We start from the raw sequence: 24,311 nt of genomic DNA on the forward strand, positions 1-24,311 counted from the left end.
TTCCTGAAGAGTAAAGGTACACTTCATTTTTGAGGGATGCATTTTATTTTGTTTTAATGTTCAAATAATCGATGAATAGCTAACATCAAACATTCTGGCTATTTTTTGATTAGAAGTATGTGGGTTTTCCTTAAAAACAAGCATTAAATCCAATTTGGCATGATCACTTCTTGAATTGGCAACTGCTTTTTTTGGCAATATGTACATTGTACATGCCCAAGCTCGCTATATTGTCCCTTGGAATATAGGCGGCAAATTTCAAAATGTTTCATCAAATAAGCAAACAACATCCATTTGTGTTCGTGTGTTGTCTCCATAACCAATTATCTGTAGAATTATTGTTTGGTGCATTTATGGTAAACGAACCATTACTATAATATAAATTTATTTCATCGGCAGCAGTCATAATGTCAGTCATATATATGCATAAATAGCTTATCTTGTTAATTTAGCCTAAAATTATTATTGTCGTAGGACGTTCAACTCTTGGTCAATCAGTTACCCAATGTAGCAAAGCTAAGAATGATTGAGGACAGACGATTTAATCATGTTGATTACATTTGGGCCAAAGATGTTGGTACAATTATCAATGAGGATGTGATAGCCACTCAAAATAAGTACATACCAGCTGAGCCGCCACATGATAACTCGGCAAATGCCATTTTTGGAAAAATTGTTTGGTATCCAATCATAACAATGGTTCTCACTGTATTATTGTACCAATAAATAAAATGTTTAGTATGATCTTGTAATATTTACATTTTTATTTATATTTGTGTTTAGTTCCAAAGTATATGATTAAAAATAATATTTTTTACAAATTTTATGTGGAAAATGGTTATACTTTAAAGAATTGGCTGGAAGTACCATGAAAATATGTAACCTACGTAATTTTTTTTAGATTAGTAATCATTCTGGCTAAATATAATTACTGTACAGTTTTGTTTTCATTAATATTAAATTACTAGAATTTTTTATGAAAGTATGGATCTAACAAAGAAAATATTCGTAAATTTACCTTATTTTTTTAAGCAATTAAATAAGAGAGAAACTTTACATAGTGATTTTGTTAACAATAATAGCTGACCCTGCAAACTTCGTACCGCCTGAGAATTAATAAATAATGACCGTAGGCGCAAAATTTCGGGCCAATGCTTTTTAAATGCATTCATTTTTTTCGAATCCTGAGAAAACTAGTAAATATTTAAAAAAATTTAAGAGCAGCATGAAAAATTACAATATTACCGAGGGCCGAAAGTCCCTTAGAATAAACAAAAAGTTTCTTTTGAAAAAGAAATTAAAATATATTTAGAAATTAAAAATCACACTTAATTTTCTCCTTTTTTTCGCCTCTGCAACTTACTAAAATAAACATTATAGAAGTTTTCAGGGACTTTTGGCTCTCGGTAATAATGTAATCTTTCATTCTGCTTCTAAATTTTTCAAAACTACTTATTAGTTTTCTCAGGATTCGAAAAAAATGAATGCATTTAAAAAGCATTGGCCCGAAATTTTGCGCCAACACTCTTAAATTATTACTTGAGTTTTATTACCTTATAATAACTCAATTACTTAAGTTTAATAAAAGGTATAAAATGAGCTTTTATCTAGCTAAATCCAAACAAAAATCTTTGCTGTCCTAGACAATAGTTATCAAAATAACTATATACGGACGTAACTACGCCATCTAAAAACAAACGATTTCTACCTGGCGAAGCCAAATTCAAATTTTTACTACTGTGCCTTCTAAAACTTGCAAAGCAAACAGCTTGATAAATTACTCCGCAAGGGAATCTAAAAATTGCATTCCACATGCCGTTCAGTATGGTCAAAAATGAATTCAGTTTCTGGTACTTTAAACGGAGTAAAGTAATAAAACATAAAAATAGTTGGAGAAAATTACCGGCGTTTGAGGTGGAATTATGTGTGATTCCACGTGCTTTCAATCTTCAACTAACTTATACCGCCGGTATTCTTTGGGTTTTTAAGTGGACTGTATTATTTTTCTATGGTACGTAAATAATACTAGTAACTTACAACTAACCTTTATTTCTTTACGTAGTATAGGTAACACAACCTAGTGGGTACTATATGTGACAATATACGTGGTTACACAAATTTATTAGTTTCACAATCGCGGAGACAAATTTTCTTATTGCTAAACACTTGAGAGAGAGACACGCTCTGAGAATCAAATCACAAATTTTGTTATTAAAGCACCTTCTTCCGCGAGAGTTTCTAACAGACCGACCAGGGTTTTTCTTGGGACCGTCGGTCGCCGGTGTCGGGAACAGATCATTTTTAACGGGGTTTAGTAAGTACCGTTAGAGTTTATTGATGGAATGAATAGGGCGTCTTGGCATACAGGGTGGAGTACAATTATGAACAAAGGGAAATATACTATTTTGAAAATTACAGGGTTGTAAACAAAATCAGTTTACAACCAATAGTAATAAAACATTATGTTTTATTACTTTACTCCGTTTGGAGTACCAGAAACTGAATTCACTACGAATTTTGACCATGATGAACGGTATGTGAAATGCAATTTTTAGATTCCCTTGCCAAGTAATTTATCAAGCTGTTTGCTTTGCAAGTTTTAGAAGACACATTGGTAAAAATTTGAATTCGGTTTCGCCAGGTAGAAATCGTTTGATTTCTCTTTTTGTTTTTAGATGGCGTAGTTACGTCCGTATATAGTTATTTTGATAACTATGGTCTAGAACGGGAAAGATTTTTGTTTGGATTCAGAGCAGTGGCTGAACCGCTCTGAAGAGACCTAAAGAGGTCGAAATACGTATAAGCGGGTTGTCGCTGCCCTGTATCGAAACAAAAATCTAATACTGTCATTATGTTTTAAAAAATATTTATAGGACAAATAGAACAGATTCAAAAGACAAAACAGACATTTTATTTAAAAAGAAGGTAGTTTGTAGGTTGTGCACTACATTACTTGTGTAAAGCAAAAACTGGCTAACAGGAATTGTTTTTTGTTGTGTAGTAAATTTTGATAGGAAAAATTGACATAATTAATGTAAGTGTAAGTGTAATTGTAAGTGTAGGTTATAGTGTGACAGCTCTTCTTCTCTAAGTATCCTAGGAAATTTGGGGAATTCCCTAAATAAAAGAACAATTCGACAACTTGAGCCAGACATATGACTCTCTCATCATACAAAACAAATAAAAAAACCCTTACAAGACATTAACTTCATTCCTATTTTTTTTTTCTTTTTGGTAAAAAAAAGGGAAAAAAGGAACAAATGAATCATTTAAAAAAAAAGGTCGGTCCCTTTTCGTTTACCAATTCCTTCGATAATCGTAACTCCCTGCATTCCAAAGAAACACATGTACGAAAACAAGCCACATGTGAAATTATGACACCCTACAACCGAGAGAAAACAATCGAAGAGATTAGTGTGGTTTGACCCTTGAAAGCTGAAAGAGTTTAAACCAACATTCAAATGAAGCCATCGGTCAAAATTAAGTGAACAATAGTGCTCTTTTATAGTTTTTCTTGTGTTTTTTGTTTTTTTTTTCTCGTTTAGTTAGTAAGTTTTAATGTTAAGTTATCGTAGAGTTTTTATAACATCTAAAAAAACCTGCAAATTGTTTTTGTAAGTATTAACCCTGTTCGTTGTTTACTTATACTCTAAGATCATTTTTATTATTTATAGTGAACTGATGATGCTTTTAACAATAAAAGCGAAGCGTATTCAAGAAAATCAATGAAGTAGTTGACGACTTACATTTGCCAATTATTGACCGATCAAACCTCTGATATTCAACTATTGAATATATTTTAAATATATGTATATATATATATATATATATATATATATAAATTATTATTGATTTATTAATGATAGGTAAACAACTCTTATATGAGTACTATCTTTCGATTTTATCTTTTGTTTCGTTTATCTTGGTTCTTGAATTTCAAATTGTTTACGTAATTTTTTTAAGATCTTTGATTTTCATACAATAAAAGTGTTTTTCTTAGATAACATAAACCACTTTCAAATATCATCATAATATTTTTCAAATACCAATAATATCAATTATTTTTTGTTTCCGGATAATTTAGTGGAAATGTTTAAACTAAAAGTAATAATTTTATTTTTGGCTATATCGGATGTTTTTTGTAAAAACACTACCTTAGATGCTATTGGAAATTTTATAAGAAACTATAGAAAATCTTTTAATGTTAGCGATGCCGTCTTCGAACCATATTCTGATCTAGGACTTGATATTGTAAGTAGAGTAAACTTTACATATATATAACTACATTTTTCTTTAAGTATTATTATCATTAAAATCAAAAATCATTAAATTATTTTAGTCTTATAATCTTTTAGTTCATTTAATAGTTTTTTTGCCGCATTTGAATTTTTCCATCATAAAATTTAGCTGTATTTTGCCATGGATATTAAGGTGCGATTTATTTCGAAGAATAATTCACATGTTTCCATAAATTGGTAACATTAATATGCATATACTATTATATATTTATTTAATTCCTAAATGAACAGTCGTTATATTGTACAATTTTTGAAAAAAATTATCTTGCGTAGACACGTGGACCCATCTTGCATAACAAGTCTACATTTACCAATTTAAACTCTTAAATCCAAATTGCAAATACAATAAGATATACCTGTAAAAACGGTAAATTTCGACCATATATTTTTCATTGTTGTCACCTATATTCTATAAGAGCTCTTTTAACTCTTTATTTGTTTTTTTTATTACATATTTATCCACTTTTATTCACACGAATTGGATTGGTACTCCGGCCCAGCAGGATAGTAGTCTGTAGTTCCCTCCATTTCACCTCCTCCTTTAGACATATCTTAAAACCTATTTTCACCAGTAGTGCCCTCTTTAGTAATGATGAAGTTACACCTTGAAGTTGAGGTAACGATGTATTAAGATAATGCATATCTCGTTTCAAGGAACTTGCTATATGTTGAGGATATTGTACTTAGATTCAGTAAAAAAAATATTTACAAAATACTCAAAGATTGAATAAGAAATTGGATTAAACATTAAGTGTCATTACTTAAACCATTATTACCAAAGAAGACCTTAAAACTACAGCAAAAACAAAGAAACATATAACAAATAACTAAATACATGTACGCAATACGTATTCATGTCGAAAATTACAATAGATCAGTCCAAAGAAATAAAAAACAGAACAATTACTTGAAAGCATTTAGTGAATTTTTCTATAGATTTTTTGCTTTCTACCCATACGATATAGTCAAGATTTTGCCTTCAAAAACGTAATACCATCAAACAAGACTTAAGAATAAAATACTCTTAGTATTTAACAACACGTGTCTTCATTCAATATGTACAGGGTTTCTCATTATATTTTGACCCCCCACTTATTTTCCTTAATTTCGGGAATACAAATAAAAGTTATATTATTTTATCTGTACCGACCAACAGTGTAGAAACAGACCAAATTTTGTATACAGGGAGTGCCCAATAAAATGATTCTTCAATATTTCAAATGGGGCACCCTGTATTTTTTTATAGTTTTCAGTAGCTCTGCATTTCCTGATTCCAAATAAATAACATTGTGTAGCATTAGTTTTGTTCTATAATGGCGTATGGTACTACTATACTATACTAAGATAAGAAAAAAATATATTTAGAAAAATTATATTTAGAAAGTCAACAAAATTAATGACTTACAGTACTACATTTAAGATTACAATAGATGCTTAAAGTGCCCTCCATTGTGATCAATGCACAAGTAATATGTTCGTCTCAAATTTTCTAATGCATCAGATATTGTGTTATTAGTTATGACCATTTAAATTTTCAATTTCCGCGCGAACTTTTGCCGTGATAGTGTTAATATTTGTATTTGAATCAAAATACACTTTTTCTTTTAAAAACCCCCATAAAAAGCTATCACATGGTGTTAAGTCGGGACTATTTGGTGGCCATGTAATGGTACCCTTATTGCCGATCCACACATTAAATTGATTATTTAAATGTTCTTGAATGGCTACGACATTATGTGGCGGTGCTTCTTGTTGCCATACCATGCTATTTAATTGATTTTGTGTATAATTTTGATTTAATAACTTATCCACTTCTGTAATGACTGTGTCCAAATATGATTCCCCACTTAATTTATAATCATAAAACAATGGTGCAACTATTTTGTTTTGAAATATTCCGCACCACACATTTATTGATTTTCTTCCCGACTTTTTTATTTGCTTAATTTTTCTTTTTCTATCATTTTTCTGTCTCCACTAATATTCTTGGGATTATTTCTTCTATTAAAAATGCCTGAAGTTGAAAAATTGGATTCATCTGTCCATAAAATGTTATAAAAATAGTTAGGATCATTGTTCAAATTTGTGCATGTCTTGACAGAACTGTAAACGCTTTCTCTTATGAACATCGGTAAGTTCTTGTACCGGTAATATTTTATACGGCTCATAGTTGTGCTTTTTTAAAACTCTATGTATCGTCGCACGACTTTTCTCTAATGCATTAGCACTCTTTAGACTAGTTTCGGAATTTTCTAAAATAAAAATGTTATTATGGATTTAATCTATTATTTAAGTATTAAATTTTTACCTTCAAAGTAAAGCAAAGTATTAAGATCTTCATCATCATTTCCTACGATAGTACGTTTCTTCCGTTCAAACATTTTTTCATTTATGCCATGACGATAATTATATAAAAATGTATTTGCAGAAGGAGTCTGTCGATCTGGATAAATCAGCCTATATTCTCTTCTTGCTGCTTGCTTGTTTTTATTATTTTTTACATAAATTGAGAATATATCTACTTTTTCACCTGCAGTATAATCCATTTCGGTATGACGACTGACAGTTTATAATAAATTAATAATTCTTTCATTTTGAAATGTCAGTTTCATAGCCACCTATGGTTACCTTCTTATAGTACCATATGCCATTATAGAACAAAACTAATGCTACACAATGTTATATATTGGTAATCAGGAAATACAGGGCTACTCAAAACTATAAAAAATATAGGGTGTCCCATATGAAATATTGAAGATGCATTTTATTGGGCACTCCCTGTATATAAAATTTGGTCTGTTGCTACATTGTTGGTCGGTACAGATATAATATTGCAACTTTTATTTGAAACTTTTTTTGTATTCCCGAAATTAAAGAAAATAAGTGGGGGTCAAAATATAATGAGAAGCCCGGTACAGGGTGTCCCAAATTGGTGTTTTGTAGGGTATACCGAAAACTAGAGGAGGTAGAAAAAAAGTAGTTAAGATGTCATGACTTCTTTTTTTGTTAAAGTAACGATTTTCAGAGAAGAAAAAGAAGACTCTGGGTCTTCGATAACATCGATGAAGACATGAAATATGAGAATACGTGCTTGGCGGAGAAATGCGATGGATAGGGACGACTGGAGGGAAGTTCTTGAGGAGAATAGGACCCACGCAGGATTGTGAATCCAGAATGATGATGAAGATACCAACATATCTTCTCTGTCATTTCGTATTTCCAGATCATTATTTTCCTATGATATCTTCCTGTTCTCTTTCGCCAATCTTCGCATTAAAATCTCCATGACAATATTAAGCTCGTGTTTCTTTGTAGATGCTATATTTTTCAAAATCCTGAAAATATATTTCTTTCTCTCCATAGTCTTGTGTGGGTACATATTCTTGTGAGATATTCACATTTATTGTTGTTATTTGTATTTGTAACAGTATTTCCTGTATAAAAATAGGAAAACGTTTTTTACAGCTTTTTCTGTTTACTTCATCACCAATACTGCTACACCACTTTTGTGTTTTGAACTGTATTTTTCTGAATAGTATTCAATGTGATCGACTGTAGTTACTTTGTCAGACGCAAGCCATCTCATTTCACTTATTTGATTACTTATGATAAGGCATTGTAAACGATTTTTTATTATTCAAATAGTAACCATTATTTATAGTTAATTATAATGGTTAAATGTTTTAGTATCAATTCTTGGCCAAATATGACTATCCAGTAGAAACTCATTGGGTCAAAACCGAAGATGGTTATATCCTTCGAATGCAACGGTTGTTGGGAGGCCAAAATGGAACGCATGCTAACACAACAGATAAACATAAACCAGCTGTTCTTCTTATGCATGGTCTACTAAGTAGTGCCATGGATTTTGTAAATTATGGCCCAAATAAATCAATTGCGCTGATGTTGGCAGACGAAGGATATGACGTTTGGTTAGGAAATAATAGAGGAACTACTTGGTCTAGGATGCATGAGACATTAAATCCTGATACTGATGTAGAATATTATGATTACAGGTAAATTTTTGTTTCTCTGACAATTTCCTTAATAAATGATTAAACTAATTCGTAGACTGTATTCGTAGACGTAGACCTGATTCGTATGTTAATTAATAAAAGATTCTATTTAGTTAAAGATGCGACTTATGTTTCTTTAGCTACAATGTTTATAAATTAAAATATTTTTGACACTGCTGGTATATATATATGGTATTTTAGTAGCAGATTTTTAGCCAGTAAGATGTTCTCCTTCCAACTGATCTTTTAGATTTTTTGCTCACATTGAATGTTAGAATTAACCATATTTTTACATTTCATAAGAAATATGTTATTATAAATATGTTAAAATCGTTTTTATTTTAGAACTTCAATCTTTCTTTTTTATGTTCCTTAATACTTTAACATTCTCTATTTCCTTTCCGGCCATCTCTGATGTAGTACATGTGACAATAAAGTCATCAAAGTAAATATCAATCTAAATAAAACTGTTCTCCATTTACTCAGTGTCTATACCGCAGACATACCAAAATCATGAGATGTGTTTTATGGTGAAACACAAAATAGAAATGACAAAGCCAAACATTCCAACAAAATTATTTTGCTGGGTTATTTCAATATCAGAATAGGCAGCCATGAAATATCTGGACTTACACTTTACTTTAAGAAATGTAAAAGTAACGGAAACCGCCATTATTTATATATTACTTTATATGGGATTAAATCGCAGTGAATTGTATTGAGAATTACATTTTATATCTTTTATTGTAGTATATTGATAGCCTCACCTCATAATTATTTATATGAATAATAATTAAAATAAAAAAAATTGTACTTCTCAATCATAATGAGCTATAGAAACTGTGTACTGACTTTTAGACAGCAGACTCAGTAAAACAGGTTTAATTTAAATAAAAACTTATTCGAAATAAATAAATAAAAACATAAAATTACATTGTAGATAATATGTACAAAATTTAAACGTCAATTATAGCATCAACGGTGTCGACGCATGGCGCGATGACTCACTGTTGAGTGCCTGAGAAAAATAAAATATAATGTCATAAAAATGGAAACGAAAATAGGGTGTGTTAATACACACCGCTAAAGAAAAGGAATTATGGGTTAGAGGTGGACGGATCAATTAACACCCAATAGAAGGAGAGGGAAGTGACTAATCAACACTTAGGCACGGAACAAGTCTATCTCAGAGCAACACTAATAGGTTAGGTTAGGTGGTGGACCAGTAAGGAGCTGCTACTAGATCAACACTCCAGCAGAAGCGGTTGGCCCTTGGTCAATATCCTAGGATCAGTGGAGTTGTTACCAGATCAACACTTTGATAGAATTCTGGACTGTTGGCCCTCAGTCAACACTCAAAGATCCAGTGAAGCTCCCACCAGATTAGTACTCTGGCGGAACTCGATTATATAATAAAATAATAATAAAAAAAACGTTTATTGCCTAATTAAATAGAACATATTACTTATAAATTTTTATATTAAAGATATTTTAGTCGTCTTTGGCGTTTCGCAAATGCACCGCTTTCTGTGTGGAACTGTATGATTTTTTCTATTAATAACTCCTGGACATCTTCTGTAGGTACTTTATTATAAGGCATCGTACCTACTTCCCTATTTGGTTGTCTTCAGCAATTACCTGGCTAAATCCTGATCAGATAATCGATCGAAGTCTGAAACAAAAATATTTTATATAATGGGTATACTACCTTGTGGCATCCCCTTGTAGACTTCTTTTATCCTGTACATCTTTTGGTCAGCTGAAACTTGAAAAGTTCTATTAGGTAAATGTGAGTCTAGCTCTGTCTAATCTAGCTCTGTCTATTTTGTAGATAAAGGCTTTTGCCATACTGTATCGTAGGCTTTTCTATGTCGAGTATGGCCATTCCTGTTTTATGTTTTCTGTTGAAAGTATTTTGGCATTACTGGTGACTCTTGCTAATTGTAGTTCACAGTTTCTTCCTGATCTGAATCCAAATTGGTCTTCTTGGACCACTCTTCTTCTTTTTGCTTGCTTCGTCAGCCTCTTGGAGATGATTTTTTCTAGAATTTTTCCAAAGCACTATAGTAGGGATATTGGTATAGCTTCCAGGTCTTCTTCCGTCCTTTCTTGGCTTTTGTAAAAGTATGATTTTTGCATATTTCCAGTTATTCGGAAAATGCGCTTTCTCTAAGCAAAATTTGTAGATGTAGAAAATTTCCTGTACTTCTGAAGCTCTATTTCATTTTATTTTACGTATTATTTTAGCAACTTCAGTTGGATTAAGATTATCTTCTTCTACTAAAAATTCGTTTCTTTCTGTTATTTTGTTATTGTTATTACTGTTATTGCTATGCCATTTGTTCTCGGTGAGACTTCTCAGTTTTGTTCTTATTTCTTCTTTCTTTATTTTAAATTCTATTCTTCTTGCTCTTTGGTAAGTTCTTCTGGTCCTGATTCTTTCTTTCATTATCTCTTCCAGCTCGTTCGGGATGTTTAGACCTCTGTTGTTAGTGTATACTTTCGGAATATTGTTTTCCATTGCCTGTTGTATTTTTCTTGTGATTTATACTATTTTTATTTCCACTGCTTCTTCGGATTCCAATTCTCTTTTTATGTTTATTTCGTTAAGCTGTCTTCTGTAATTCGACCCATTTGTATCTTTAAAATTTTATCATTTAAACGATTTTATTGTTGGTAAGTTGATTCTTGAGATCATTATTCCGGTTACCGGTTTGTGATCGGAACTGCATTCGTAGTGGTCTCTCTATGAGTCCTTTTGTGACAAAAATGTCGAGTATAGAGTCGTTAAATCTTGGTAATGGGCTAATTCTAGTTGGTTTATCCGGTACGAATATTTCTATCGTCACAATATCTTCAAAGATCTTTACCTGTAGAAGTGATGTCTTCACAGCCCCAAACTGTGTGATTAGCGTTCAAATCTTCAGCAATGACTACTATTTCGGCTACTATATATTGAGTTCATCATGTGTTCTAATTCTTCATGTGCGAGATTATCCCTGCATTATCTATAAACTCAAAAAATATTAATATTTCCTATTTTAATACATACATTCTTAACACTTTGCGTGTTTAATGCTATCTGCTTCGATTCGAGAATATTTTTGATATAAATTGCTACTCCTCTGTTATTTGCATCTCTAATTCCAATTCCGTCGTAGTTTGTAATGCTAAAAGGTTAAGTTTTTATCATTGTTAAGTTTCAGATAGGCATATTATGTCCGGATTATATATGATGACTATTTCCCTTAGTTCATTGATTCTTATCCTCAGGGAGGCTATGTTGTACTGTAGGATTTTTAAACTTTTAATCGGCATTGTAGCCTCGTCTTTTATAAATATTTTTGCTGTATCTGCGAAGCTGTTTCTTGCAATTGAAATTCTTTCTTCATGTCCTGTTAATACATAACTTGAATTTTTTCTTTTTCTGACTGTACTTTTTTAGTAATATCATCATTAGAATTAACATTATTTACGACTTCATTTGTTACAGCTATGTTAGAAAGTCATGTTTCAACTGCTTGGCAATTACAGCATTGAGTAGCTCTTGCAAGTTTGCTATAGGCATCTTAACGTACTCTAATGTTTTGTAGTTCTAATATCTCCTTAACTTTCTTAATATCCTGAGTTTTCGGAACTTGGAGAAGGTATAAGAATTCTGTTTTATTTACATCTTTTGGTTTCATGGCTATAATTTTTGCTGTAATTTCGGAGTGGTTAAGTTCACTCTCCATTTTTTGAATATCCATTCCTGGAGCTGCTCGCATTACTACCTTCTTTGTGATTTCTTCTTTCCTGGAATAAGTATAAATTAGCTATTTGGTTATTTAAATCATCCTTAATTTTGTTGTAATCCTCCATCGTTTTTGTGAATATTCTGGTTTCGTTCCTATCGACAGAGGTAAAACATTAAAGATGACAAAATGACGTTAAAATTTAGTAAAATAAAAAACGTTATAAAATAAATAAAAGACAGTAAATTTTCAAGGCCAGAAAATATCTGCTGAATTAAAAAAATTAAACAACAAAAACTTTATGAAGTTTTCACTTAATGCATAATTGAATAAATTAGTACGTACCTAATGGATGAAAAAATGCTTTTTAAAAAATTATATAAGTATTATATACATTTATGAAAATCTTAACAATTAAAAGAACCGATACATTTTTTAAAATTATATTTATTGCAGAACGTAGTATTTTTATTGAACATTGATCATTGATTCATCAAATGAAAACCACTTAACCGCAAAAAACAAGGAAGACCCAAGAAATCTGCGATAGAAGGAGAATCCTCTGCATCCTGGTTTCCTAAAAGAACCTTATAACTAGGAATACAAATGATATCTGCAATATTGAGAGAATCAACATAATAAATTACTTCTTAATTTTGTTTTATTTTTCTTTTAGTTTCGACACATGTGGTTACTACGATCTGCCAGCAAAAATTGACTATATAGTCAATAACACTGGGCAGAAAAAGATATTTTATATAGGACATTCTCAAGGAACATCTCAGTTTTTTGCCATGGCAGCTTTAAGACCAGAATATAATGAGAAGATCGCTTTAATGTCAGCACTAGCTCCGGTTGCTTATATGAATCACATGAGTTCGACGAATTTGAGGATTGTGAGCCAATATCTTGATATTTTAGAAGTAAGTTTTAATATAAAGTGTGGTCCATTTAAACTAAAAATAACTCTTAAAATTGTTTAAAAAGTTGTTAACCAATTTTAACCAATATAACTTCTAAATACAATGTAATAAAAAGTTTACTTCAGGGCATAATTTAAAATGTTTATTCAAATTACCAGGGATTTTTTAAGAGATTTTTGTATAAAACGCACATACGTCACTTGATTTAGAGTTATGATTACTTAAAATATTACAACTGATGATAAATAGAAATATAATTCTAGTTTAAATCCCAATCCACGACCTAATTGGATACATTTTTTGTAGAGCTTAAAATATTTTTAATTATATTTCCTAGTTATTTTGGAGTAATATTTTCCAGATTTAGCCATACGGCTCACACTCCCTCCAAGGGAAAAATTCACTCATCCCAGATACCTACGGTATCAAAGGGATTGAGCTCTGGTGGGACTCTTTCCGTGTTATCAAGCCCTCGGTGAGTGAGTGAGTGAGTGAGTGCTGGAGTATCTCCCAAAAATTTTCGTAAACATCTGGACGTCGCGAGGAGTACAGCTTTCTGCATGGCCTTATAAAGATGTTCATTTAGACCCAGCTGTTTTATGTTCGCTAGGAGGTTTTTGGGAATAACACCATTAGTAGATAGAATAATATGGACTGTCTGGGTACTTTCCATTTTCCATTGTCTCCTGATTTGTATTTCTAGATCTCTGTACTTGGCGATCTTTTCGTTATATTTAACACGTAAATTATTGGTCTTGGGCATCGCCACATCAATAATCGTTGTTTGCCTAGTAAGTTTATTAACTAGTATGAGATCCGGTCTATTATGCGCCACTGGTTGGTCTTTAAGCACAGTGCGGACCCAGTATAGCTTGTAGTTGTCATTTTCAAGCAATCTGTCAGGGACGTATTGATAATAAGGAAGATGGTCGGTTTGGAGAAGTCCCAGTTTGTCAGCTAGTTCTTGGTGGATAATCTTTCCTACTGAGTCATGGCGTTCTTTATAATCAGTAGTGACAAATGCCTAGCAGCCCCCGGTAAGATGCTGGATGGTTTCTTGGGCTTAGCATCCATATCGGCATTTGTCATTTTGGACTTGAGGATCTTTAACAATATATTTCAGGTAATTTTTAGTTGAAATAACCTGATCCTGAATGGCAAGTAAAAAGCCCTTAGTCTCGGGAAACATCTTTCCTGATGTCAACCAATAGTTCGACGCTGTATTGTCGACATATTCTTGGCTGATCTCATTGAGATGTCGCCCATGCAGAGGTTTACTGATTCAGGTAAGCATTTTTTCTTGCTGAGTCAGATGGTTTATGTGCATTTCTTGTTCCCTCAGTTTAAGCGGCGTTGCATCATCTACTGCGCAAATTGCTTGATGTAAAGTTAATGTCTCAGCCTGTACCTGAAAATAAGTTCTTAAATTAGCAATTTGTTTATCCAGTTCCTCACCTATATCCATAAGTCCTCCTCCCCCTTGATACCGCGGTAATGTTGTTCTCTCTACTGCACTGCGTGGATGATGTTTTTGCGCCTTTGTGCGGAGTGTTCTTACTTTCCGCTGAAGACCTCTATATCCGTTTTTGACCACTATATAATACCAAATGAGTAGCTAAGCGTGGAACAGGCGTACGTGTTTAATATCTTATACAAATTTTCACTATTCAGATATGAACGATTTAGATGTCTTACTCTTCGCACGAACTCCGAAGTTAATTCAGTTTTCATTTGTTTATGGTCAATTTTCCGCGCTTGTTTTACTCCGAGATATTTGCACATATCATTTTCACCCATTGCCTCGATGTTTTGGCCACTTATCTAGTCCAAAATGCATACTAATATCATTTGAGAAAGTTTCTACAGTTTTTAGCATCTGATCTAGGTGGTTTCGAGTGGAAGCTATTAATTTCAAATCATTCATGTACAACAGATGAATAAGCTTCGCCTTAAGCTGGATATATTATTATTATTATTATGTATTATATTATTATTATTTCTACACATGCCTGTTCGTCTAGATCTCATGGGCGGAAATATTAACCTTTTTGTTTGAAAACTTTCCAAAGAAATTTAAGTGTTATCTATATTTACCGCTGAAATTTATATATTTTGAAATGTTAAATTGACATTCCCTTGTGTGTTTACCCACATTATTCAAAAATATCTATATAAAACATAGACTAAAAAAAATAATCATTTATAAGTTGCTATATGCCACGACCAAAATAAAATAATAAAAGAAAAAATATTGAGCGCCTGTTAAGGACTTAATGAATGTAGAGCTGTATACTGATTAGCTTAATATTTTTTACGAATATTAACGCGATCACCCTATATACTTCTCCAGCTGATTCTCCAAGGGAAAGTAAATGGTAAGAGAGGACCGGGAAGAAGACGCATTTCCTGGCTTCAAAATTTACGAAAGTTGTATAACACGACAACCACTGAACTGTTCCGAGCTGCAATAAATAAAGTAAAGATAGCCGTGATGATCGCCAACATCCGGAACGGATAGGCACTTTAAGAAGAAGAAGACCCTATATACTGTATATAATATTTAGTTTTTTGTTGCAGTTACTACTAGTGGATATTTTAAATATTCATAGTCTACTATCGTATTCTTGGATTTATACAGAACTTGCCAAATTATATATTGTGTTAACTGATGTTATACCAGCAGCCCAAGAGATCGGGGCATTAGCAGCGTTTTTCTCTAGTGGGTTTAATAATAGACAATTTGACAGGGTAAGTATATAAATTTTATTGAACCTAATTTTAATCACACCTAAAAATCTATAAATCGTCTACTGTGCGGTATCTGTTTCATTAAGACCATACAACTCAGTAAACTAAAACTTTTAAAATTTAATTAAAAAAAAGTATTGCCGCACAGGACAACACCCTACTATTATACACTGCACTGAAAGGGTTATTAATACAACTATTATCACTTTGATTTTAAGTAGACCCATCGACCTGCTTCTAAAACACAGCTGCAAAAATCGTGAAATTGGAATCTTACAAAACACGTGGAACAGACTTTGAAGCAACGAATCGCATAGCCAATTAATCCAAGTATGACTCCATCATCATCATCATCATGACTTCCTTTCTTGACTGTCCCTTGCCACTATTTTCCATTGTCTCAGTTCCATTTTCTCCAGATCCTCTTTGACTGCATCTTTCAACCATTTTCTAGGCCCTCCTAAAGATCTTCCTCCAACTGGTTTTACCAATCTTAGTCTATTAGTTAAACATATAAAAAACTGTTTACACGAAGCAGCATTTGAAGCAATGGGATACTATATAAAATCCAAGGTAAACAAACCATAGTGGTGGAATAACTAAATAGAGGAAGAAATAAAATGTAAAAGACAACTATACCAACAATATTTAAGTTCTAAATCATTACAAGACAAAATAAAATATAAGGAAAAACAAGCAGAAGTACGAAGGAAAATCTCTAAGAAGAAGAACGAGTCTTGGGAAAGAAACTGTCAACGAATAAATACTTATCTAGAAGGAACCAGAAGCACAGAAAGCTGGAAACTGATAAAAAAATTCACAAAAGAAAAGAATAAAGAAGTAATACAGAGCATAAAACCTGAAGACTGGGAAGAGTAGTTCAAAGGACTTTTGGTAGAGAATAGAGTCGAATTTCAGGAACGTAGAAATCAAAACCAAGATAGAAATTCAATAGTTGGCTCGCCAATAAGATTAACAACAGAGGAACAAAGCACCCGGACCAGGAGATATACCCGGAGAATGCCTTCGACAACTTTTTCAAGAATGCATAAACACAAGCGAAATCCCTACGGAATGGAAGATATCATACCTCAGCACTATACATAATAAGGGTGATAAAAATAATTGTGAAAATTACCGAGGAATAGCTGTAACCGGATCTATGAGTCGAATATATGGAAAGGTGTTAAAGAACCGAATCGAAAGAGAATACTTAGATTATGAAGCAGAAGAACAAGCAGGATTTCGTACGGGTCGATCCACTATTGACCACATTTTCTCCTAGACCCAGATAATAGAAAAAAAAATGGCAAGGAATCAAGAGATTCATATGTTGTTCGTCGACCTACGGAAATCCTACGACAGCGTTCCACTGAAGAAGCTGTGGCAATCAATGGAAAGGACAAATATTAAGATAGAATTAATAAAAGCCGTCAAAGTGCTACACAACCAACCAATAACAAAGATAAAAGCAGGGACACAAATAACAACAGGATTTATAACATCAAAAGGATTAAAGCAAGGATGTTGCTTGTCTCCCACTTTATTTAAAATATACCTCGAAAGTGCTTTAAAAAGATGGAAACAAAAATGCAGAACAATGGGGATACCGCTCACCAATACTATGGTATATACGCTTAACTTTGCAGACGATCAAGTAATAATGGCTTAAGATTATGACGATTTAAACTATATGGCACGAAAATTAATTAAAGAGTATGATATATGGGTTCTAGAAGTAAATAAAAAGAAAACCGAATACCTGTGCATTGGAGCAGAACAAAAAGATCTCATATTAGACGATAACACTACGATAAAGCACTGCTGTGACTACAAATACCTAGGTATCACTATTTCTGAAGATGGAACATTGGACAAAGCCATAAGAGAGAGAAATACGTCAAGGAGAAAAGCCATCACACTAACACCATTTTATGGGACCAATCCATCAGCAAAGAAAATAAAAAGAGGATATATGAGACTATAGTAGAAAGTATCACTTTATACAGCTGTGAGGTATGACCACTAAAAGAAAGAACACTGTCAACGCTGAAAGCGGCGGAAATGGATTTTTGGAGAAGAGCCGCAGGAAGATCTAGAAGAGAAAGGATTACCAACGAACGCATTAGAAAAATAATGGGAATCAAACGCACAATCACAGATGACCTAACAACAAAACAACCTATCTGGTTCGGACACATACAAAGAATGGACGAACAACGAATGCCAAAAGAAATACTAAAGTGGCAACCAGAAGGAAAGAGAAAACGAGGTAGACCGAGAAAAAGTTGGAGCGAAGGAATAAATAAAGAACTGAGAAAGAGGGCCATAGAGGAAGATCTATGGAACAATCGGTCTAAGTGGCGATTGGAAGTCGGAAAACGGCGAAGAACATTATAAACCGACAAGTAGTAGTAGTAGTAGTCTATTAGTTACTATACATTTTACTAAATTTGATTTAATTGACTACTATTGAATTTACTAAATTTGATTGAAAATACTAAATATTAAAAAAATAGATTCCTACAATTGCCTGCCAGATTTCTAAAGCTACTTAATGACAATATTTTCATATGCCTTATGTATATATATATATATATATATATATATATATATTCTTATTTTCAGACATTTGTACCAATAATATTGTCCAATGCACCAGCCGGAATATCTTCAAAAATGGCTATACATTATGGACAAGAAATTGTGTCAGGTAAAATATTTTTCTTAAACAAGATGTACCTAAGATATACAAGATCAAGTAATCCATATATCGCAGAAGATTAATTATTTTAATAAAAATATAAATTAAAACTAGTAAAAATATGTTTTAGGTAAATTCCGAAGATACGATTATAAATTATTAGGTAATTTAGAAAAGTATAATTCATCAGTCCCGCCGGACTACAATCTGTCGGCCATTACTGCACCGATTGCACTTTATTACTCCCAAAATGACTATATGGTAGCCGTTAAGGTAAATATATACATCATTAATTTTTAAAATAGGTTATATGGATACCGAACAACGGACACGAAACATCAGGGCGGATATTAATGACTACTTAGAAAATGACAAACTTTAGAACATCGTATAGTTTTTACGCAAAAAAAACAGAAAATATTTAAACAGGTTTAAGTTCGCGGATGATTTACCATTAGTAACACAAAATGTTTGAAAAAGTAGTAGTAGTAGTACTTTGTATAGTTATATCAGATCAAAAAAGCACCAATAAGAATAGTATTAAAGATTAAAGAAATACCCCAATGTAAATTGTTATAATAACCTCAACGAAGGTCTGTAACATAAGAATACCTTGAACAAAGTACAAAGTAAAAGTAGAATGTCTTTCAGCAGACTGGGTATCACCTACACCCTAAGTATGTTGATTGGAATATTATATATGGAATAAAAGAGAATTTAAATGTCTTCCAGAATACGATATAGAATATATTCTGGTATGCCATTTGAAATGTTTAAAATAATAATATTATTCAATGTCACATATAGGCAAAATTCAATTAAAATAATAAAACACTCTTTGTGATGAAATAATAAAAATTCAAACGTTACTTATGACAGTACATATCTTGGCTAGGTATATCGCCGGTATTTGGTGATGTGTTATTTAAATATGTATGTATACTTAAAAGCATACTAAATACTAAATAAACATAAGAACTAACTGAAGTAGAGCTACTATAAAAGTAGCACCACTTGTGTATGAGACTTAAAAATATATATTCAAACAAAGAAATATTTAACAATTGTATAAATATAAATAGTAAGTTACGTATGCGTACTTACAAAAATACATTAATTTTATTCTAGCATGTGACACAAATGTGAGTACATGATATTAACTGCAGTAAATTCAAGAAATGTTGTAGTTGGTATTTAGCCCAGTCTGGTTATACAAAAATCATCGATTTCACGGCAAAATGTTTCGCAGATATCTGAAGCTTTTAAGACATAGGTGGGGGTTACTAGATGACGAATAGATAAAAAGATACTCCTATTTTTAGCTTGCGTTTTTTTTAAACAATAATTTATGGTCAGAATGTGATTTTTTATCTATAAGTTTTTTCCTTTATAATTTATATAAACAATATTTATACCATTTTTTTATATCAAGAATATCTTTATTTTCCCGTTTTTTCAATTAAAATTGATAAATAATTTACGGGGATATTTGCAAAAAAACAGTTACCGTCCTTTAAATTTGTGCGAAATTTCCCCCCGATCGGTCAAATAGTTTAAAAGTTATTCAATTTGTTTATCCCTAGGACTAATTATTTAAACCATTGAACTTGCCCTATGAATGATGCTAGACACATTTAACAAATTTCATAGCATTCTTTAAGACTTATCTATCTTAACTATCTCAAAAGTTAAATGAATATTGAGGTTTCATCGAAATTATTTACAAAATAAATGTTTGAAAAAGGGGTATGTTTTTTACTAAAAAACAATTGTAATAACTTCTATATTTTTAAAGCTACAGACTTGTACGTACAACCATTAGATAGCTGGTAAAAAAACTCACATTTAACAAAAAAAATAAACCTTCTATGAACAATAGGAACGAAGTTAGCGACAATTTTTTTGTCAATTATATCTCCATTGTTTATAAACATTAAGAAGTAAAATTTGCACAAATTTTGAATGAGAATCTAAACTTTATATTGAATTTTATAGCTATAAAATTCATCCAATTTTAACTTAATTAAACCTCCAAACATCCAAATAAACATCCAAACTTAAAACCTTCCTAAACGAAGTTACTTTCGAGAGATCGACATAGGAAAGTGGAGGGGAGAATGTTTTACCTCCTCGCTGCAAAATTTAATATTATGGTTACGGATTTATCATTCAAAAGCTTCAACAGTTCTGTAGGAATTTAGCGTTTCTTATTGCTTATTCTACTTCTTCTTTCAATATGTCTGGCCCAGTTGCATTGATTATCTGAGTTAAGTTGTTTCTATCGTCTTCAAATAATTCATTCAGATATTCTGTCCATATTTTTATTTTATTCTCTAGATCTACAATAAGATTTTCATCTTTGTCTTTAAGTTTACCTATTTGGCATTTCTTTATGCTTCCTGTTATCTCTTTTACTTTTTTATGCATATTGAACGCATCGTACTTTTTCTCATAGGATTCCACTTCTTCACATTGTTCCTTAATCCACTCCTCTTTGGCTTCTTTTATTCTCTTTTTTATGTGTTTATTTATTTCTTTGTATTTGTCTGGGAAATTCTTCATCTTTCTTCTTTGTTTCATCAAGTCTAGTATATCTTGTGTCATCCACCCCTTATTCTTTGTTGTTATTTTTGTAAGATGTTTCTTTCCTGCTGTTTGTATAGCTGTATTTATGTACTTTAATTTTTGGTTAACGTTGTTTGTATCGTTAATTTGTTGCTGCACTGAAAGGAGGTTTTCATTTATTTCTTCTCCTGTTTCTTGTCGTATATTTTTGTATATATATATAAGTTTATTTAAATCTAGTGCCTTTCTGTGTGGTCTTCTAATCTTTTTTGGTCTCGCCTCTATCACAGTAACTACCGGGTTATGATCTGAGCCTATATCAGCTCCTGGGTACGTCTATATATATATATATATATATATATATATATATATATATATATATATATATATATATATATATATATATATATATATATGGTTTCAGTTGTTTTCCGGGTTTGACTCCGCGTTAAATATTTTTGGTTTTTAGAAAAACCATTGTTTTGACGACGTTTCGGCAAGGTCACACTTGCCATTGTCAAGTCAGATTCTGCTTCGTCTTGATGTTACAGGCGAACTGATTTCTCGGTCGCTGCACGCTGAGTTTAAATATCTTGTTGCGCTTCTTGTCATTGGTCCTGTGCGCAGAGTGGGCGTGGTCTTCTTCGCTATTTTAATTTTTACGTTTTTCTGCAGAATTGTTTTCCACGTATTTGGGAGTCTTTGGGCATCATCTCTGGTGTTTAAATTTTTCGGATGTTTTTCGATCTCTATGGCTTCTCTGATTACACGTTTGGCCTTATTTTCGATGTTGGCTAGCATTGTTGTTCCATTTAAGTCTATTTTATGTCCTGTGTTTATGACATGTTGTGCTAGGGATGAAGTTTTTTCTTTTCTTTCGATGGCGTTTCGATGTTCTTCGCGTCTAACCTGTATCCTTCGATTTGTTTGTCCGATGTACGATTTATCGCAGTCTTCACATGGGATCCTGTATACGCCTTGATTTTCTAATGCAACTTTTGTTTTTGCTGATGGTAATATGGTTGCTATTTTTCTGTCGGTGTTAAAAATAGTTTCTATTTTGTTTTTTCTTAGAACTCTGCTGATTTTGTCTGTCGTACCCTTTATATAGGGCAGGATAGTTTTACCGACTGGTTTTTCTTCTTTTTCTGGATCTTTGCTGTTGTTTCGGGATTTATGTGCTTTTTCAATCATGAACATGGAGAAACCATTTTTTCTTAGACTTGTTTTGACTTTGTGCATTTCTTCATTCTTATGGTCCTCATCTGCCAGTTTCTCAGATCTTGTTATTAAGGTTTTTATTACCGAATTTAATTGTGCAGGATGATGGTGTGAGTCTGCGTGTAAGTACCTGTCAGTATGGGTTGGTTTTCGGTATACTGTATGTCCTATGCTTCCATCTTCTTTCTTAATAACTAACACATCTAGGAATGGAAGTTGTTGGTTATTCTCCCGTTCCATGGTAAACTGTATTTTTGGATGGATATTGTTAATGTGTTGTAGAAATTTATTAAGTTTCTCTTCTCCGTGCGTCCAGATAATAAATGTGTCGTCAACATACCTAAGCCACAGTTTGGGTTTATGCTCTGCTGTTTCTATTGCTTTTGATTCCATATCTTGCATAAAAAGGTTGGCTATTACGGGGGACAGTGGTGAACCCATCGGTGCTCCTTCGACTTGTTTGTACCTCTGGTCCTTGTAGATGAAGTAGGTGTTGTTTAAGCATTGCCTCGTTAAGTTTAGTGTATCCTGTGGTATTGGATATTTTCTATGTATAATTTCTAATGTTTCTTCTACTGGGACATTGGTGAATAATGAGATTACATCAAAGCTCACTAATAAGTGTTCAGGTTCCAGAATAACGTCCTTGATACGGTCGATAAAGTGCTTGAAGTCCTTGATACGGTCGAAAAAGCTTTGATGTAATCTCATTATTCACCAATGTCCCAGTAGAAGAAACATTAGAAATTATACATAGAAAATATCCAATACCACAGGATACACTAAACTTAACGAGGCATTGCTTAAACAACACCTACTTCATCTACAAGGACCAGAGGTACAAACAAGTCGAAGGAGCACCGATGGGTTCACCACTGTCCCCCGTAATAGCCAACCTTTTTATGCAAGATATGGAATCAAAAGCAATAGAAACAGCAGAGCATAAACCCAAACTGTGGCTTAGGTATGTTGACGACACATTTATTATCTGGACGCACGGAGAAGAGAAACTTAATAAATTTCTACAACACATTAACAATATCCATCCAAAAATACAGTTTACCATGGAACGGGAGAATAACCAACAACTTCCATTCCTAGATGTGTTAGTTATTAAGAAAGAAGATGGAAGCATAGGACATACAGTATACCGAAAACCAACCCATACTGACAGGTACTTACACGCAGACTCACACCATCATCCTGCACAATTAAATTCGGTAATAAAAACCTTAATAACAAGATCTGAGAAACTGGCAGATGAGGACCATAAGAATGAAGAAATGCACAAAGTCAAAACAAGTCTAAGAAAAAATGGTTTCTCCATGTTCATGATTGAAAAAGCACATAAATCCCGAAACAACAGCAAAGATCCAGAAAAAGAAGAAAAACCAGTCGGTAAAACTATCCTGCCCTATATAAAGGGTACGACAGACAAAATCAGCAGAGTTCTAAGAAAAAACAAAATAGAAACTATTTTTAACACCGACAGAAAAATAGCAACCATATTACCATCAGCAAAAACAAAAGTTGCATTAGAAAATCAAGGCGTATACAGGATCCCATGTGAAGACTGCGATAAATCGTACATCGGACAAACAAATCGAAGGATACAGGTTAGACGCGAAGAACATCGAAACGCCATCGAAAGAAAAGAAAAAACTTCATCCCTAGCACAACATGTCATAAACACAGGACATAAAATAGACTTAAATGGAACAACAATGCTAGCCAACATCGAAAATAAGGCCAAACGTGTAATCAGAGAAGCCATAGAGATCGAAAAACATCCGAAAAATTTAAACACCAGAGATGATGCCCAAAGACTCCCAAATACGTGGAAAACAATTCTGCAGAAAAACGTAAAAATTAAAATAGCGAAGAAGACCACGCCCACTCTGCGCACAGGACCAATGACAAGAAGCGCAACAAGATATTTAAACTCAGCGTGCAGCGACCGAGAAATCAGTTCGCCTGTAACATCAAGACGAAGCAGAATCTGACTTGACAATGGCAAGTGTGACCTTGCCGAAACGTCGTCAAAACAATGGTTTTTCTAAAAACCAAAAATATTTAACGCGGAGTCAAACCCGGAAAACAAC

The 24,311-nt window shown here is 32.5% G+C and overlaps 2 protein-coding genes across 2 annotated transcripts in view; both read left to right on the forward strand.

The window, feature by feature from the left end:
• Window positions 1-752, forward strand: part of LOC140435877 (uncharacterized) — a 53,105-nt gene extending 52,353 nt beyond the window's left edge. Inside the window, exon 14 of the mRNA XM_072524591.1 lies at window positions 475-752. Within this exon, the coding sequence (XP_072380692.1) occupies window positions 475-726 (252 nt within the window). The 3' untranslated portion in view covers window positions 727-752. The remainder of the gene's footprint in view (window positions 1-474) is intronic.
• A 3,245-nt stretch (window positions 753-3,997) lies between these two features.
• Window positions 3,998-24,311, forward strand: part of LOC140432363 (lipase 3-like) — a 26,277-nt gene continuing 5,963 nt past the window's right edge. Inside the window, exons 1-6 of the mRNA XM_072520211.1 lie at window positions 3,998-4,251; window positions 7,986-8,314; window positions 12,725-12,971; window positions 15,549-15,719; window positions 18,348-18,432; window positions 18,554-18,696. Coding sequence (XP_072376312.1) covers window positions 4,090-4,251; window positions 7,986-8,314; window positions 12,725-12,971; window positions 15,549-15,719; window positions 18,348-18,432; window positions 18,554-18,696 — 1,137 coding nt within the window. The 5' untranslated portion in view covers window positions 3,998-4,089. The remainder of the gene's footprint in view (window positions 4,252-7,985; window positions 8,315-12,724; window positions 12,972-15,548; window positions 15,720-18,347; window positions 18,433-18,553; window positions 18,697-24,311) is intronic.

Source organism: Diabrotica undecimpunctata, chromosome 1 (assembly GCF_040954645.1).
Source record: "Diabrotica undecimpunctata isolate CICGRU chromosome 1, icDiaUnde3, whole genome shotgun sequence".
Taxonomy (NCBI): domain Eukaryota; kingdom Metazoa; phylum Arthropoda; class Insecta; order Coleoptera; family Chrysomelidae; genus Diabrotica; species Diabrotica undecimpunctata.